Raw genomic sequence first — 16,544 nt, forward strand, 5'->3', positions numbered from 1 at the left:
CACTACAAAGCTCCAGGGACCCACAGAGATGACAGGTAGGATAGAGATTAGAATTGGCTGCATTCAAAGTACAAATGTAGGATCATAACAATTTTTTTAACCAATAGTAATGGCTTTTGAAATTGCAAATGAGTGTGGAATGGGCATTAGAAAGACACTCCTGGGAACTATGAGAATACTGAGTGGTCTAAATGTAAATGTAACAGATGGGACCGCCATTAGAACAGCGATCTTTTCCCCCAATTGTTTCTGTACCGATTACAAATATCCTCTCCCACTGCCATGTGTCTGATGACATGTCTTGGTACTGGTTTTAAAATACAGTTGCTTTGGCCGGGCATGGTGTCTCACGCCTGTAATCCCAGCACTGTAGGAGGCTGAGGTGGGTGGATCATGAGGTCAAGAGTTCGAGACCAGCCTGGCCAACATAGTGAAACCCCATAGCAACTAAAAATACAAAAATTAGCCAGGCATGGTGGCGTGTGCCTGTAGTTCCAGCTACTCAGGAGGCTAAGGCAGGTGAATTGCTTGAACCCAGGAGGTGGAGGATGTGGTGAGCCAAGATCATGCCACTGCACTCCAGCCTGGGCAACAGAGTGAGACTCAATCTAAAAAAAAAAAAAAAAAAAAAAAATACAGCTGCTTTGGCTGCAGGAACAGGTGGAAGGGTTGGAATGTTCTGAGAATAGGAGGAAGATAGAAAAGGACAGGTCATCTATTCCAGAAATGTTTGTTGTGTGCCCATTGTGTGTCCACTGTTCTAGATCTTAGGCACAAATTTAAACAAAATAGAAAATACCTTTGCTCTTGTGGTGGCAACAAAAACAAGTAAATATAAATTATGGTAGGTGGTGCTAAATACTATAGAAAAGATAGTCTGGGCAAGGTAGACAAGTGATACAATTTTGTATAGGAAGCTAAGAAAAGGCTTTACTGATAGGAAGACGCTAAAGGTAGTGAGCTATGCTGATATTGGGGTGAAGAATATTCTTCACAGGTTGTGAAAAGGCTCTCAGGTGGATGGTGCTTCTGAGGTTTGTGGAACTGCAAAGACATCAGTGAAGCTGGCGAGGGGGAGAGGGAAGAGAAGTGATAGGAGATGAGTTCAGGCAATAAATGAGGTGGGGGTGGGTTACAGAACTTAAAGTAGGTGGTGGGAGAATTTTTGCTTTTACCTGATTTGAATGAGGTGAGGAGTCCTTGCAGAGTTTTGAGCAGTGAGGGGACGTGGTCTGACATCCATTTTCAAAGGCTCCCTCTGGTTGCTAGTTAAAAGATTATTGTAATAATCCAGGTGAGAGATGTTGATGGCTTGGTCAGGGCATAGCTGTAAGATTGGTGCTACATGATGGTTGGATTCTGATCTTGCTGATGGATCAGATATCGAGTGTAAGAGGAAAAGGAGAATGACTAAAAAAAGAGAAAGGAATAAAAGCAAGAGGAGGAAGAAAGGAAGGGTAATATCTAAATGAATGCGTAAAAGGACTAAAACTACCCTTAGGATTCCTCTGGAGATCAAAGAAAGAACCCCAGGATTTGATTGTCTGAGAAGCCAGCACGTGATTCTTGGTTCCTAGACATGGCTGGAACATGACCTTAGGCTGCTTTTATTTCTTGACTGTTAAAATCTGCTAATTCCAAACTCACTTAAAGTGAAATTAAGTTGTATGGCCAACCCACTGTGAATGTGTTGGATTAGTGGCCTCAGTTGGGAAGTTGGATGGAAGAGGCAGTGGGAATGTAGTGCTGGTTTGGGAAGGAGAAAATCTGATCTCCTTTTGTCCATAAATAATGGTTACCCTGAAAGGGTAAGCCTTGGTTTATAAGTCATGAATGAGACTGTTATCGGAAAGGGGTCCGGGTCCAGACCCCAAGAGTGGGTTCTTGAGCTCGTGCAAGAAAGAATTCAGGGCAAATCCATAAAGCAAAAGCAAGTTTATTAAGAAAGTAAAGGAATGAAAGAATGGCTACTCCATAGACAGAGGAATTTTTATGATGATTTCTTGATGATATGCTAAACAAGGGGTGGATTATTCATGCCTCCCCTTTTTAGACCATAATAGGGTAACTTCCTGACATTGCCATGGCATTTGTAAACTGTCATGGTGCTGATGGGAGTGTCGCAGTGAGGATGACCTGAGGTCACTCTTGTCGCCATCTTGGTTTTGGTGGGATTTAGCTGGCTTCATTACTGCAAACCATTTTATCAGAAAGGTCTTTATGACCTGTATCTTGTGCCAACTTCCTATGTCATCCACTGAGTTAGAATGCCTTAATCATCTGGGAATGCAGCCCAGTAGGTCTCAGCCTTATTTTACCCAGCTCCTATTCAAGATGGAGTTGCTCTGATTCACATGCCTCTGACAAGAGTATGTGAGGAATACATGTCATTACCCCCAATCCCAAATTTCATCATACAAAGGTGACATATATTATTTGCATTTGAGTGCTTTATTATATTGGAATTGCAGTGATATTAACATTTGTACAAATGCACAAAATCTTGTCTCTTCTTGCTAGAAAGAGATGTAAAAATCTGACCTAGTTGAACAGTCTTAATGAACTCATTGTCCATTGGTAACAATAAATGTGTTCACGATGCAACAAAAAGCTTAACACAAAATTAAACATATTAAATGCTGCAGCAAGTATTTACATGTATGTACCCCTTTTTTTCTCCTTCCAATAAGGAAGGTGGTTGCTTTACAAATAGACAAACAAACACAAATGCTTTGCTGTTTACAAATACAAACAACCCCAAGTCCAGAACTTAAAGTGACAGCACCTTTTTGGGACTTCCTCTGTTAACACTTACTTTACACAGTGCTAAACTTTTTAAATTATATTTTTGGACAATATTTATATTCCAATTGTCCTAGAACATTGTGTTAGAACTGAGCTATTTTTCTGGGCCTTTTCAGAGGATCCCAAACCCTATGTCCTCTTTAGAGAGAACATTTCAAGCTTATCTTTTCTCCAAGACAGTTCTCAAAGGCAACATTCCTTTCTCTATGAGGCAGATGTGATTTAGCAGAACTTAGAAGGGAAAAAAGTGAGTAGGTTGTATTTTTTACTGGCTGCTGGTTGGGAAGGGTCCTTTCTCTTAAACCCACTCCATTCAGCACAACTGATACCTTTCATTATCTCCTGCAGTGTCTGTGGCATTGGTATTCTAAAGGAGAAAACTAGAATCTAATGAGCTTATTGTGCATAAGATTTTAATGATGTATTTAAAGCTAATTTATTCAGCTTCCACATTCTCAGTCCTGAGGCTAAATTATTCTATTGTAAAAAATCCAATCCTATAAAGTTCTATAATATGAAGCTCAATGTAAGAATATCTTAAATGGCTTAGAAGGAGCTTTCTAGATCCTGGCTTCTAATGAGCTAGATATTGTAAGTTGGTCTAAATACAACAGTTGGTAATTATTGATTCCTTTCTGATGACAAGTTGGAAAGGTATCAGAGTGCCACTTAAGATTATTAATCTTTTAACAAATGTTGGCAATTTGGCCTTACCCCCCACTTCAGCTGTGGTTAAATAGTTTTTTTTTTTTTTAAAATAGACAATTTATAAGGAAAAAAATATATAAACACTCTTTAAGCAATTTGGCTACAAGCATTACAGCACTGAAAAACTCCACAAGAAATAGTAAAATATTTTGAATGGACATACACTTTTTCATTTTCACAACATGACAAGCTAGGTTTTTTGTTTTTTAAATTTCTTTGTGTTTGTTTTGGTATTGAATTTTACTTGTAAGTTTATTGCTGCTGTGTCGTCTTATCCTACCTTAGATTATAATTGTGAATTAGAGGTGCTGTCCCTAATTATGTTACAAGGCAACATTGTATTTTTGAGACCTAGGAATGAAATCGATAGGGCCACTGTTCTTTCAGTGGCCTCAGAGAGTCTATGGCTAGGACAACAGTCAGATGTGCACCAGGGTGCACAAAAGAATAAGTCTCCTGGCTTATTCAGGACACTTTGGTTTGGAAGATGAGAGAAAATTCTTAAGTATAGCTTAGCTGCTGCCTCACATCTGTTGCATAATATAACATTTTTTTAAAAACATGCTATGAATAAAGGGATAAAGAGTATAAACCATATAGTGTACTGGCTCTTCTCCTTGGCATTCTTGTAGTATGCTTCACCTAGGCTGATGTGAGACACAGGTCTCAGCTGTGCTACCAATGGATGCACATAAATGTACCTGGTGCAAATATCTGTAAAGTATTTTAAATGATGCCGCTCAGAGCCTTGGAGGAGGGGTAGGGGGCATTGTAAAGGAGAGCAAAGGCAAGTTTGAGGACAGAGAAGAGGTTAGAAAGAGAGTAAGAGAAATACAAAGGGATCAAAAAGCTAAAGTGCAATTTTAAAATATAAATTATTTTAAAAGCAGAAAAGAGATTCTAAATTGCTGTTCGCATAGGCACGGTTTTATTCAAATTTAAATGGGTTGTTTCCTTTCCCTTCTCAGATATACTGCATAATGGAGCTTGAATGGCTTAAAGCTACTGCATATTGTTCGGGAAGGGACAAAAAGCACTAAGGGAGCTGAATAGTGCAAGGCTTTCTAGGAAATTGGGGTGGGGTGGAGAGAGGCAGAGATGAAGTTGTTTTTACACTTCTAAAAGAAAGCTGTTCCAGTTATAGTTACTGATTCCCTTTAGCTGAACTCTGCTTCCTAAATGAAAGAGCTTACTTTAAAAATGAAAAAAGAAATAAATGTTTTAATAAAACTGTTCAGAGTGTTGATTAAAAAATAACTCACAGAGCAATAAAAATCCTTGAAATGTCTATGCACAGAGATCTAAGCAAACATTTCCACCAAATGATGGAGAATAGCCATTTGAAACCCTGAAAAATGAAAATACACACAACTATAGTAGTTTATTATGGACTAACACTTTAAAAACAAGTAGATCCTACAGAATACTGTTCAAATGGAATGTTTAAAAATAACATTTATTAATAAATATCTTATAAAATTCTAAATTAATAGATTCCTGTTCAAATTTTGCTTTGGTCCTTGAATTCCACTGTATACACACATACATACATATATATTTTCTTAGATGGTTTTTTCTTTTTTTAACCAGAAAGAAACACATTCTATCCTAACTGGATGGCTAGTTTTATAGCAGTTACTGAGGCTTAAAACTCCCCAGCCAAAGGCTTGTCTGTTACCGTAGCTGGTTTATGATTTTAATGACAAACTCGACTTACACACTAAAGTTTACTTAACAGGCAACAACCACCAGAACATTCACCATCGACATCCCTCTATCAGAATACACTCTCCCTGTTTCACTGACTACATAGGATCTGAAGAGTATTTGCTCTAAGTCACCCTAATTACTATAATATATACTGTGAGAGCACACAAACTGCTTGTCTCCCACAGGCTGTGTTAAGATTGTGACTTGCATCCACTGATGTGGGAGCAGGAGAGGGCTGAGTAGTAGTGTGACGGGAAAACATCCAACTTAACACTTGGCTTTCAAATCAGTACATTCATCCATGGCTGGGATTTTCGCTCTACTTCTCCTGGCATCGTGGATTGAGAAATATGTCAAGGAGAAACAATTAAGATGTGGACACCTCCATTTAGGTGAGAGTTTACCTGGTAGAAATGCTCTCAGGTGTACTTATCTGAGTTGTTAACTCCCATCACATAAGGCAGGGGAGGTACTATAGACATTCCCAGGGAGGCTGGCAGTGACTTCAGAGACATATCTCGCTGATCAAGAAAACCACACATGAATGGGGAGAGGCAGTGTGGCAGGATTTTCCCTCCTTAGGACAGGTGCTCTGAAGGCCATGATAATTGATTAATGAACACATGGATGGGTGACCCAATAACTGGTTGAGGGAGGAGAATGGAGTACAAAGATATTCTCCCAAATAGGCAAAAAGTGTAAGACAAGGAGGAGGGATTTTTCAGGCAGATTGATTATTCTGTTGTCTGGTGACTGATGGGCCTTTAGGTAAAAGACTTAATATTGATAAGCCATGTGTTGGATCTGACCAATGTATCTTTCTGTTTGGAATTTTCAAGAAGCACTGACAACTAGTTGGAATCTTTCATTTACTGTATTTCCATACCATGAATGAACACACCTAAAGGCCCTGAGTAGAACAAGAAGACAGTTTATTCTAATTATATGTTGAGGCCGGTTTGCTAATGTGTGTGGTTGGTTTTCCTACTTAGCATAAAAAACAGACATAATTGAGCTGTATATAATGCACATCAGTCAAACTGTCAAGTTGCTGAACGAAGACAACTCAGGCAAGTTCTTAACCGCAGAGGCTTTCAGCCTAACAACTAAATATTTCAATCAAAAGGTGGAACAGAAGTAAACTAAACCATCATTGTAACGACAGTCACTCCCTGGACATTCTGATATCACTAGTGGATTTTTTAAAAATCCATTTTATTAAGTGCTATGCATGCAGTAAAGAAAAAATTTTACTTAAAACAAAGCAAAACATAAAATAAAAATTAAAAATTAAAAAACCCAACTAAACATTTTAATGCACTCTTTTTCCTTTTGTGGGAGAGGGGAGACAGATAGTCAGTCCTAGGAAAGAATTTTGAAATATTATTTTTGATTTCAAAACAGAGATATGAATGTTAACTTCTTTTTAAAGCTGAGTCTTAAACATTTCTTAGGAAGCCAGTCAGATTAAACCATTCAGCTGTTACTGTTGGAATTTAAAAAACAACAACTATGAATTCAGTATTTAAAATACTTGAAAATGATATGTTTGTCTAAAATATAATAGAAAATTATTTCATTTGCATTTTTTCTTTTTTTCTCTTTTCTTTTTTTGGTTTTTTTTTTTTTTTTTTTTTGCTTTTGTTTTGATTCTTCAACCATATACCCAAGTCATAAGTTTCACTGGACACTCAAAACCATCTTTTGAAAGCACTGCATACATGGAAAGATTGTTGATAAATATTGATTTAAAAAGTAAGTTATTAGATAAAACTGAAACTAGTTATATAAAAATCATGCTTCGAGACCCTCATATTTTCTTTTTTTCTCCAAAATAGATTCTTATACTATAGTGAGAGAAAAAAACACATCCTTCCCTTTTCTGAACTCTTATAAAAGCTACACCTTTTGTAAAATACTGTTCTTTTAAAACCCATGAACACACACACACATACACACACACACACACACACGTTAAGATGTCAAGCATTCAAATGGAGATGAAACACCAGCACCTGCCTAGATTGCTGGAGAGAAACATTCACCCCTGTTATTTGTGAGATGCGATATTAAAACATTAGCACAGTAGAATGGCTTGTTTCAAGGAGGCACGACTGTGGTTCAGGGACTATCTGCTTTGTATCATGCGCAAGTTCACAAAAGTTGTTGAAAATAAATCAGAATAATTCAGAAGAGGGAAGTAGGCTGGGTGCAGTGGCTCACGCCTACAATCCCAACACTTTGGGACGAAGAAGTAGGATCTTTTGAGACTAGCCTGGGCAACGTAAGAGAGACCTTATCTTTTATTTTAAAATAAAAGTAAAAATAAAGTAGCCAGGCATGGTTGTGTGAACCTGTGGTCCCAGCTACCCGGGAGGCGGAGGTGGAAGGATCACTTGAACTCGGGGGTTGATGCTGCAGTGTTCTGTGATCTGTGATCTGCAGTGATCTGTGAAGTGCACCACTGCACTTCAGCCTGGGCAATAGGTGAGACTCTGTCTCAAAAAAAAGAAAAAAAAGAGTGAAGTAGCCTGCGCCTCATCCATGGGGTTCCTTCAGCAGTCAAAGAGTGCTGAACTGTCGTGGGAAGGCTAAAAGTGCCCCTATGGAAACACTGGGTTTTCTTTCTCTCTTTGTTTCTCCAGTAGTTAGTCTATTTTCACCCCCCAGAACAGCAAAGCCGGTTCCATAGGCTTAAGAAAAAAAAATAATAAATCTTAGGCTATTAGCAGCTGATGATTGAACAATGTAATCCGTGTAGTGAATAGAGCCCTTCTGAATTATTATATAGTACATGGATTTTCAATGTTATAGACAGGTCATATAAAACCAGTTGCAATCCAAGGGTGTCATGTTATAGCCCCACATCAAAATTTGGACTTTCACAATCAAGGCTTACAAAGCTCCCTTCCCTAGTGTCTCCCCAGCTGGTATTCAACCGTGCTTCACTTATAGCTAAACCACCTTTCATTTGCTCTGATTATTAAAAACATTAAATCAGGCACATTAAACATCTCCTGGTTACTATTTTGTGAAAAGCAAGAGTTGAATGAACTCCAGCTGTGGGTGACGTGTAAGTGAAGCAATGGTTAGGTCCACGTTTTGGAGGTTTGCTTTTTTTTTTTTTCCTTTAAACATTATTTTCTTCTTCACATGCAATGCTAAAGGGAAAAAAAATAAAACAGAAGGAAGTCAAAATGAAGAGTAAACAGGGAGCCCAAGAAAAAGTGGAAATGGAGAAGAAAACTGGGCATTAGCAAGTGGACCAAGAGGAGAAGGAGAAGTGAAGAGACGCTCGGTGGTGTTATTTGGACATCAATGAATCTTATAATATTTTATAGTAAGAAACAAAAAGTTATGGGAAAGGCTGTGTGTTTATCTGGGATTCTGGTGACACCACAGCACAAACTCAACATGAGTTAAGATGTCAAAAGATTTTCTACCCAGTTACCTTGGATCTGTCTTACTTGACATCTAGGTATGCCTCATTTTGGCTAAAAGCTGTGGTTTAACAAGATTCAGTGTTTCAGGCAAAGGGCTGGATTGATAAGAATGAAACCATGGCTATATACAGAAAAGGTTCAGTTTATAAACAAGTAACTGGTACCAGAAAATTGGAGAAAAGCACCAAAGCGTTTCCCAAGCTGATAGATATTAATTGCATAACTCCCTTTTTTCTTATATAACTAAGTATAAAAGACAACATTTCCATAATAACTATAAAAATGAAAGCCAGTCTTTGAAGAACTGAGGAGTCTTCCAGGTCTGAGTTAATTCTAAAAATGCCCTTAAAAGAAAGGACGCATGGTACGCTACAGCTCTTCTTGGAGGCCAGGTCTGATGGTGCATTTTAAAGAATTGGATTCAGGTCTGTTCTGTGAGTGGTGAGCTGGCTGAGGGTGGAGCTTCCTACCACCTCGCTGACTGATGAAGAAGTAGTGATGGTATTATGCTGGATGACTTGTTGCTGGGAGCAAGCTGGGACAGGACTAGCAGGAGGGCTACTCTCCGGACCTAGAGAGAGAAAAAAAAAGACAACACACACACATACACACACACCAATATAGGTCTTTTTTGTATGGACTTGTGGACTTCTCAGAGAAATAGTACCGGATATTTACTTGAAATAGAAGTTTCGCACATTTTCTTCTGAAAGTTAATTTCAAAACTTTATTTTCAACTGTTGTCACAATGCTATGCCTTTCCAGTTTATATCTACAAGCAAAGCCATGCTTTCTGTATCAGTAAAATGATTTGATGTGTTTAAGTCATGGACATGTGAACTTCCCCATCTTGTCTTTTAAATAGCCATCCATATATCAAATGTGGAAAAATACTCACATGTGGTGGGAGAATCTGTGTTGCTCAATCTAAAAAATTATTTGAAAATAAATTGACCTTCAGCCATGAATCCCTGCTCCTCCCACCATCCCTATTCAACTATCATTTAACCAACTGGCATTCCAGATGCAGAAACCGGGGTCTGAAGGAAGGGATCATGTTACATATTGATAAACTGAGGTCAGTCACTAGCTTTTCAGCCTAGGGAGTAACATGCAGTGTTTCTGGAGGCACTGGATGTAATTCACCCAAGGCCTGGGTCCCAGCCCACAGATTTCTGAAGTAGACTGCTGGGCCACTGGTACTTGGGCTTCAGCTGGCTCTTTTCTTACTGGCTGCAAAATTGGAATTTGGTATTTTTTTTAATACTTCAAAATGCCAGGGAAGGAGTAGCCAGAAATTATCAGGAGGTGGTGGGCATGGTGTTGCACAGGGGTCAGGAAAATGGGATCCCCTTGGAAGAATAGTCTGGAAGCCACTCAAGAATTCTTGTATATCTGCCTGGAAGTATAATCTACACTTTACTTTTGCTCTTTCAATCAAATTCAGTGCAAACTTAGTGGCAAAAAAAAAATTGGACACTAAAGAAAAGTGAAAAAGTCGGTGACTTACTTAGATATCCTTGTGATTCTTTCTGCATGGCTGTTATTGGGCAGTCTTTATGTGTTAACAACAACTGTTTCAGCTGGGCCACCTCATTTTTCAACATAGACACTTCATTCTAAAAGAGATGTATTAAAACCATGTTGAGAAGACCAGAGGATACAAACCCAATGCCCTGTGCACTTTCAACAACAAAACTGGCAAACTCTTCTGTTATGTCTAAATGACATCAAGAACATTATTTACTGTGGTTCGCCTGAAAGTTTGTAGCTTACCTTTAATTTGGCCCTCATATTTACCAGGGCCTTTCTGAAGAGATTAGGTTTTAACTCAAGAGCTGAACCTTATTAAAAGGCTAGACCACACCCTTAGGTGATGAGAACTGAAGCCAGGTGAGAATCCTTACTCCACACTGACTGCATGACCTTAGGTAGATAACACAACCCAACTGAGCTCCAGCAACCTCGTTATAAGATGGTGATAAGAAGAGTACAACATTATTTGTGTTACTGTGAGGATTAAATACGGTAATAGATGGGAAACAGAACAATACCCAGCACATACTAAGCACTTAATACATTTAACTATCTTAACCTTCACAAGCTCAGGTTGACATCCAACTGAGAATGTGAATATGAGGCATGCATTGGGCAGAATTATGTGGTAGGATTTGTGGCTTCCACCTGAAATGCAATCAGAGTAAGCTGACTCATCTACCATCAGATTTTCCAAAAGAAGTATGTGTTGCTCAATCTAAAAGGAATATCTGAAAATAAATTGACCTTCAGCCATGAATCCCTGCTACCCCCACCATCTCCTACTCAATTGCTGTTCATGGGCTACTGTTGAGCAAAGCACGTCCACTTGCCTGATGCCCACTAAGCAGGAGGCATCGAAGCACATAGTGCACACGTTGGTCAGCTGCAGGTGGATGATGTCAGCTCAGGGTGGCAAGAAGCAATGAAGTTTTGGGCCATGATTGAATTAATTTGATTGAGTGCATTGATTATTTGGTCAATTTCGGTCTATAAAATACTCTTTCCCTCCTCAATATCAGGATATTGTGGATGGTGTGGGGTTTTCTTCTTATTTACTCATGTAAGTGCCTCGGATCTCTACTTTATCTATTAATAGTAATTCACAAAGGCATGCTCATAGCTTTGTAGAATAATGAACTTGGCATCCATTGTCTACAAATATAGACACAAAATAGATGGCGGCTCCGAGATGCTTCCACTTGATAAAAGTGAACTGTAAATGTAGTGCTGTCTAGAATAAGCCATTTAAAAATTGTGATCAGTAATATCCTCTCTTTGGTCAAGGTTTATTTGTGACTGCCAGGCATTGTACTTCACATGTAGGAAACTTAAAAAATGCATGCACACAGAAAAGCACGATTAACATTGCTGTCATTAAGTTGTACCTACACTTTCAATATGAACTTGGCTTTTCAGCCATGTATTTATCACCTAGGAATGCATGTTTGGGATTCCAGAAGTTACTCTAAAAAAAATTGAAATCTTTTTAAAGGAGTATCTCCCATTTCTAAATTTCTTTGTGAAATACATTATAAGCAACCACATATTGAGTAATATTAATAACAAAATAATAAAAAAATAATAAAACAATAACAATAATAAAAATCTCATCTACAAATCTCATCTCATTCCCTTTCTCTTCCAAACTTTATTTTTACAAAATAAAAATGACTATTTGGGAAGTTAGCCTTAACGATGAATAAATCACTTAATCAAACAAGAAAATTGGTCTTACATCTCAGAACATACAAGAAGGCAAATTGTACCTCCCAACTCCAAATGAATGTGATTGATAAGGGGCTCTGTGGAAACCAAAAGTGACTCTGTCAATTCCAGGGTCAGTGGGATAACTTACAGGACAATTTATTTTAGCCTTAAACACTACCTTCTTCCTCTTTGATTTTACACCTATCTAAATTCAGATGGCCTTCCTTCTTTTTCTGAGTTCTCCCTCTGCTCAAAATAGCACATATAAAAGAAAGTCACTTCTAGACCATCATATGAAGGCAATCTCTTGTCAAAAACAAACAAAAACAAAACAAGGAAACAGAGATGTGTTTATGTGTGTGTGTGTGTGTGTGTGTGTCTGTGTGTGTATTTATGTATATTTACTTCAGAAGGAATGTCATATTATTTGCATTAAACTACAGAAATAACACTTTTCTGAAATCAAAACTGCCAGACACCTTGCCCCCTGAGTAGAAGCTCTCAGCTGCAGATAATGTAGACAATGGATCTTAGAAAATGGAATCAAATTCCAGTTTCTAGCAAATCCACACTTTTCTACCTAGAAAACAACAACAACAAAAAGTATTAAAAACAAAACTGGGTTCTCTTGCTTTCTTATACTTTTGGAAGAAAAAACACCCCCGCCTGTGGCCATCTTGGAGAGGTTGAACTTAGTCTCCATTTCTTCCCCCACTATGTCCCGGGCAGTGAAACCCTTTCTTGGCAGCATTCAATCTCCCAGGCACAAAGTGTTCATTGCCCCTTCCTTAAGAAAACACTCCGAATTCTATTCTCTGGGTTTCTACAGTTAGCAAAGAGCTAACTGCCTATGATATTTGGCATGCCCCAAACAGTTTCACAATAAATTTTTGCTTTCATAAGGCTGTTTTACTATAAAAAGAGCACCAGTCAGCACATGTGGTGCCCTGGCCTATCACCAAAACCCCATACAAAGTATATGACTTTGGTGGCATTTAGTCTATGAACAGCAAAACACTTTATTAATAAAGCAATATGTTGTAAGTACAGAGACCAAAGGCCTGAGTGTTGTGAGGGTCTGTAAAAATGCAGAACCCTGAGAATATTGAGACAGCTGACCATCATTTAAAGATATATGTGAATACGAACATATTCTTTTTTTCTTTTTTCTTTTTACAGAGACAGGGTCTTGATCTGTCGTCCAGGCTGGACTACAGTGGCACCATCATGGTTCACTGCAGCCTCTACCTACTGGGCTCAAGCAATCCTCCCACCTCAGTGTTCTGAGTAGCTGGGACTACAGACATGTGCCACAATGCCCACCTAATTTAAAAAAATGTTTTGCAAAAATGGGGTCTAGTTATTTTGCCCACGCTGCTCTTGAACTCCTGGCCTCAAGTGATTCTCCAGCCTCAGCCTCCCAAACTGCTAGGGTTACAGGCATGAGCCACCGTGCCTGGCAGGACATATTTGTTAATGTAACATGTTAATAATTATGTTATTTAGCCATGTTATGGTGGGAAAATGAACACCAATTAATGTCAGTAGAGAAGGGCAATCAGCTTCTTGTTTATACCATATACACGTAACTACGATGCCGCAAGGACTAAATAAAGGCCTAATAACCACAGAAGCCATAGAAATTCATGGGGCAGCATCCAATAGGAAAAGGAACTCTCGCCTGAGAGTTGAGAATAATAGGGTTTGAGTTCTCAAGCTGCCATGCCAACCAAGTATAAAACACGATGGTTTTATACTTCATGTATAGAAGTAGAGAACTACTTCTCTAAGTTCCTTCCAGAAAGAATTTTTTTTTAATTCTACAAGCATTTCTGTGTCACCTTCTATTGAGAAAGCAAATTACCCAATTATCTAATGAAAGATTCAATCTTGACTTTTATTCATTACTTAACTACTTTCAATATGCTCAAATATGCTTATAATTTTGGTCTTATCTTTCATAAGGGAGCCAGTTCTATCACCTCTTATGCTTCCAAATCTTAGTAAGGCAGATTCCAAAGCAACATTTATAGTTTCATTTTATAACAAAATTTTGTATGTCCATTTATGTGTCCATATTGCTGAGACAGCATCTATGGAGCCTTCATTATATTTCATAAAGGGTCTTTGGCTTAAGAAAGGTCAAAAATCACTATCTTGGAGAAAGAAGAATGAATTGTGTGGTGAGCACATGCATAATCATCTTAAAGATTCCATAGTGAAAGAATGATTAGTATAGGAAATGCACAAATACTAGACTATATTTTAAGTAAAAACCCTTTTCAGGGGAACATAAGTGGAATCACCTTGAATTCATTTTGGAAGAGAACAACCAGATAGCAAATGTTTCAAAATGCATAAAAGAAATCAAATGTGGCCTGGAAGTCTAGTAGGGAAATAAAAACCAGGCCTTCTGGAGGCATTTTCTTACTCTGAATTACCTTGTTTTATAAATTGAGGAAAATCACCATTTTTTATTCCCCTATGTAGGTTATAATCAGAGTTTTAGGTCTTAATATAAAAGTACTTTGTAAATACAAGGTATTAATAATACGTATCGATTGTCTGGTAGAAATCAACTCTTCATCTTTTCATTTTTCTAAATGAATTTGAGTTTGCTCCTCTAAAGCAGTTAGCTGTTTAGCAATTGTAAGATCCAGTTGGACTGATCTATTTTTAAAACCATAGTTTGCCTTGGGGTGAAGCAGCACTCCATAGAGATATTCAATACTACAATAACATACTTTAAGCAAGCACTCCAACAAGTCCCTAATAGCTACATTTGCAGTGTTCAGCTTTGGGGATGTCATTATTTATACGATAAATCCACAGTGCTTTTTGGTGTAAGCAGTAGTTTGTGCCAAAAAAATAATTATCAAAATGGGCCCCACAATATACCCTCCCCCAGCTTTTTTGTTTTGGTAGATTAGCTGAGACCAGGTTTGGTTCACTCTGAAACAAAGAACTTTCAATTTGTCAAGCAACAGTTCCCATCTGGCCTATTCGCTTGCCAAGTCCCAGACCTGGGCTCATGTGTCCAAAATTTCAGCAGCAACTTAGACCATGTGTCTTTGCACTAAAAAAGAAAAGCAATTATTTCCATGGGTGACCAGATGATTTCCATATCCTCTACTGAACCCAGACGTTCTACTGAGTACCACAGCAGTTGATGAATTTAGAGCTGATCTTAGTCACTTAGTATCAGAAAAAAGAACATGGATTTCTTTGGCTTACGGAGTTTCTAAAATAAAAGACCACAAAGAAGTGGGTTAGGTCAACAAGAGACTTCCCTGAGTCCTCATTCTGCCACCTACTCATTGTGTGACATTAGGGAAGACCCCTCATTTCCCTAACCTCAGTTTCTTTCTCCATAAAATGTCAGATTAGGTGGTTTCTAATATTTTCCCCAATTCCTATACCTTTTTGGACCTCTTGGGCAGAGATGTGTTGTGAGACTAGGAAATGAAGTCTGGGAGTTTGATTTTGTTTTCTTAGGTCTGGTTTTTCCAATCTGAAATGCTGCAGCCTAACTAGAGGGTTCTATGCTGGAAAACAACTCAAAAGTGGCAGCTGGCCATCCAGACCTTGGATATTCCATTTGGCTGGAGTTTGTTTGCTTAGCACCTTCCATTTCTGTTTACTTAAAATTTGGCTCACTGGTCCAGCCTCAAGAGAGCCACCTTTTTCTTTTGACAAAGGTCCAGTGAGAGGGAAAGGGTCATTCAAAGGTAGCGGAATCTGCAGCATCCTCTCCAGCATCCCAGGGCCTGATGCAGGACACTCAGCTTCACAGAGAACACTGGGCGGTTGTGGCTTCTGTCCCTCCAAGGCAAAGCGGTGGTTGGAAAATATCAACAATTTAGTCTGTTCAGAGACTGTCCCTTTTTTGGGTACTGTTTTAACTACCAAAATATTGGTGCCTGTCACATGAACTCAGTAGGAATTTTTTTTTTTTTTCTGGTTTTGGGAGCTAGAGTTCTAGTTCCTTTTTTTCCTCAGCCATTTGGCTCTAAAGAAATGTGAAAAAAAATCAGTGCATTAGGGTCTAGCAAAGGGTAAATTTACCTTGTATATTTTGTAAAAGCAGTCATAAATACGCATATGCCAAGTCACGAACACCTCTGGCCTCAAAGTCAATGGACATCTTTACTTTCCTGGCTCTCTGCTATGATCCCTCCATGTTTGCATGCATTAGGATCACAGTCAATACCCTGAAGGAATTCTGCAAGGACTCATTTTAGTTAAAACTGATTTAAAGCCTTGGCAGCTGATATGTGCCAGCTGGCTATTTTTGGCTCCTTCATCTAAGCAGTGGTTCCTAACTAAGGCTGATTTTGCCACCCAACTTCCCTTCCCAATCACCACTAGGGGACATTTGGCAATGTCTGGAGACGCTTTGGTTGTCATAGGTGGAAGGTGTGCTCCTGATACATAGTGGGTAAAGGCCAAGGATGCTGCTAAATAGCCTGCAATGCACAGGGAACAACAAAGAATGATTGAGCCCAGAAGTCAATAGGGCCAAGATTGAGAAAACCTACACGTTTGCATCATCCTCCTGCAGACCTCAGAAATGGTGGCAAATTCCTGGGTTTCCCCAACTTCAGTTATCACAGAACCACTGCTGTAATATTT

General features: G+C 38.6%; 1 protein-coding gene across 3 annotated transcripts in view; it reads right to left on the minus strand.

The window, feature by feature from the left end:
- Positions 1-2,432: 2,432 nt before the first annotated feature.
- Positions 2,433-16,544, minus strand: part of CREB5 (cAMP responsive element binding protein 5) — a 415,731-nt gene continuing 401,619 nt past the window's right edge. For 2 of the 3 annotated variants that reach the window (XM_005549906.4, XM_005549909.4), the window contains 2 exons: positions 10,177-10,285; positions 2,433-9,237 (listed from right to left, as the gene is read on the minus strand). In XM_005549906.4, the coding sequence (XP_005549963.1) occupies positions 9,074-9,237; positions 10,177-10,285 (273 nt within the window). In that variant the 3' untranslated portion in view covers positions 2,433-9,073. Of the gene's footprint in view, positions 9,238-9,564; positions 9,594-10,176; positions 10,286-16,544 lie in introns of all 3 variants that reach the window. The other variant, XM_065542173.2, reaches the window with a different exon arrangement.

The sequence above is a fragment of the Macaca fascicularis genome, chromosome 3 (genome assembly GCF_037993035.2).
Source record: "Macaca fascicularis isolate 582-1 chromosome 3, T2T-MFA8v1.1".
In the NCBI taxonomy this organism is placed as follows: Eukaryota; Metazoa; Chordata; class Mammalia; order Primates; family Cercopithecidae; genus Macaca; species Macaca fascicularis.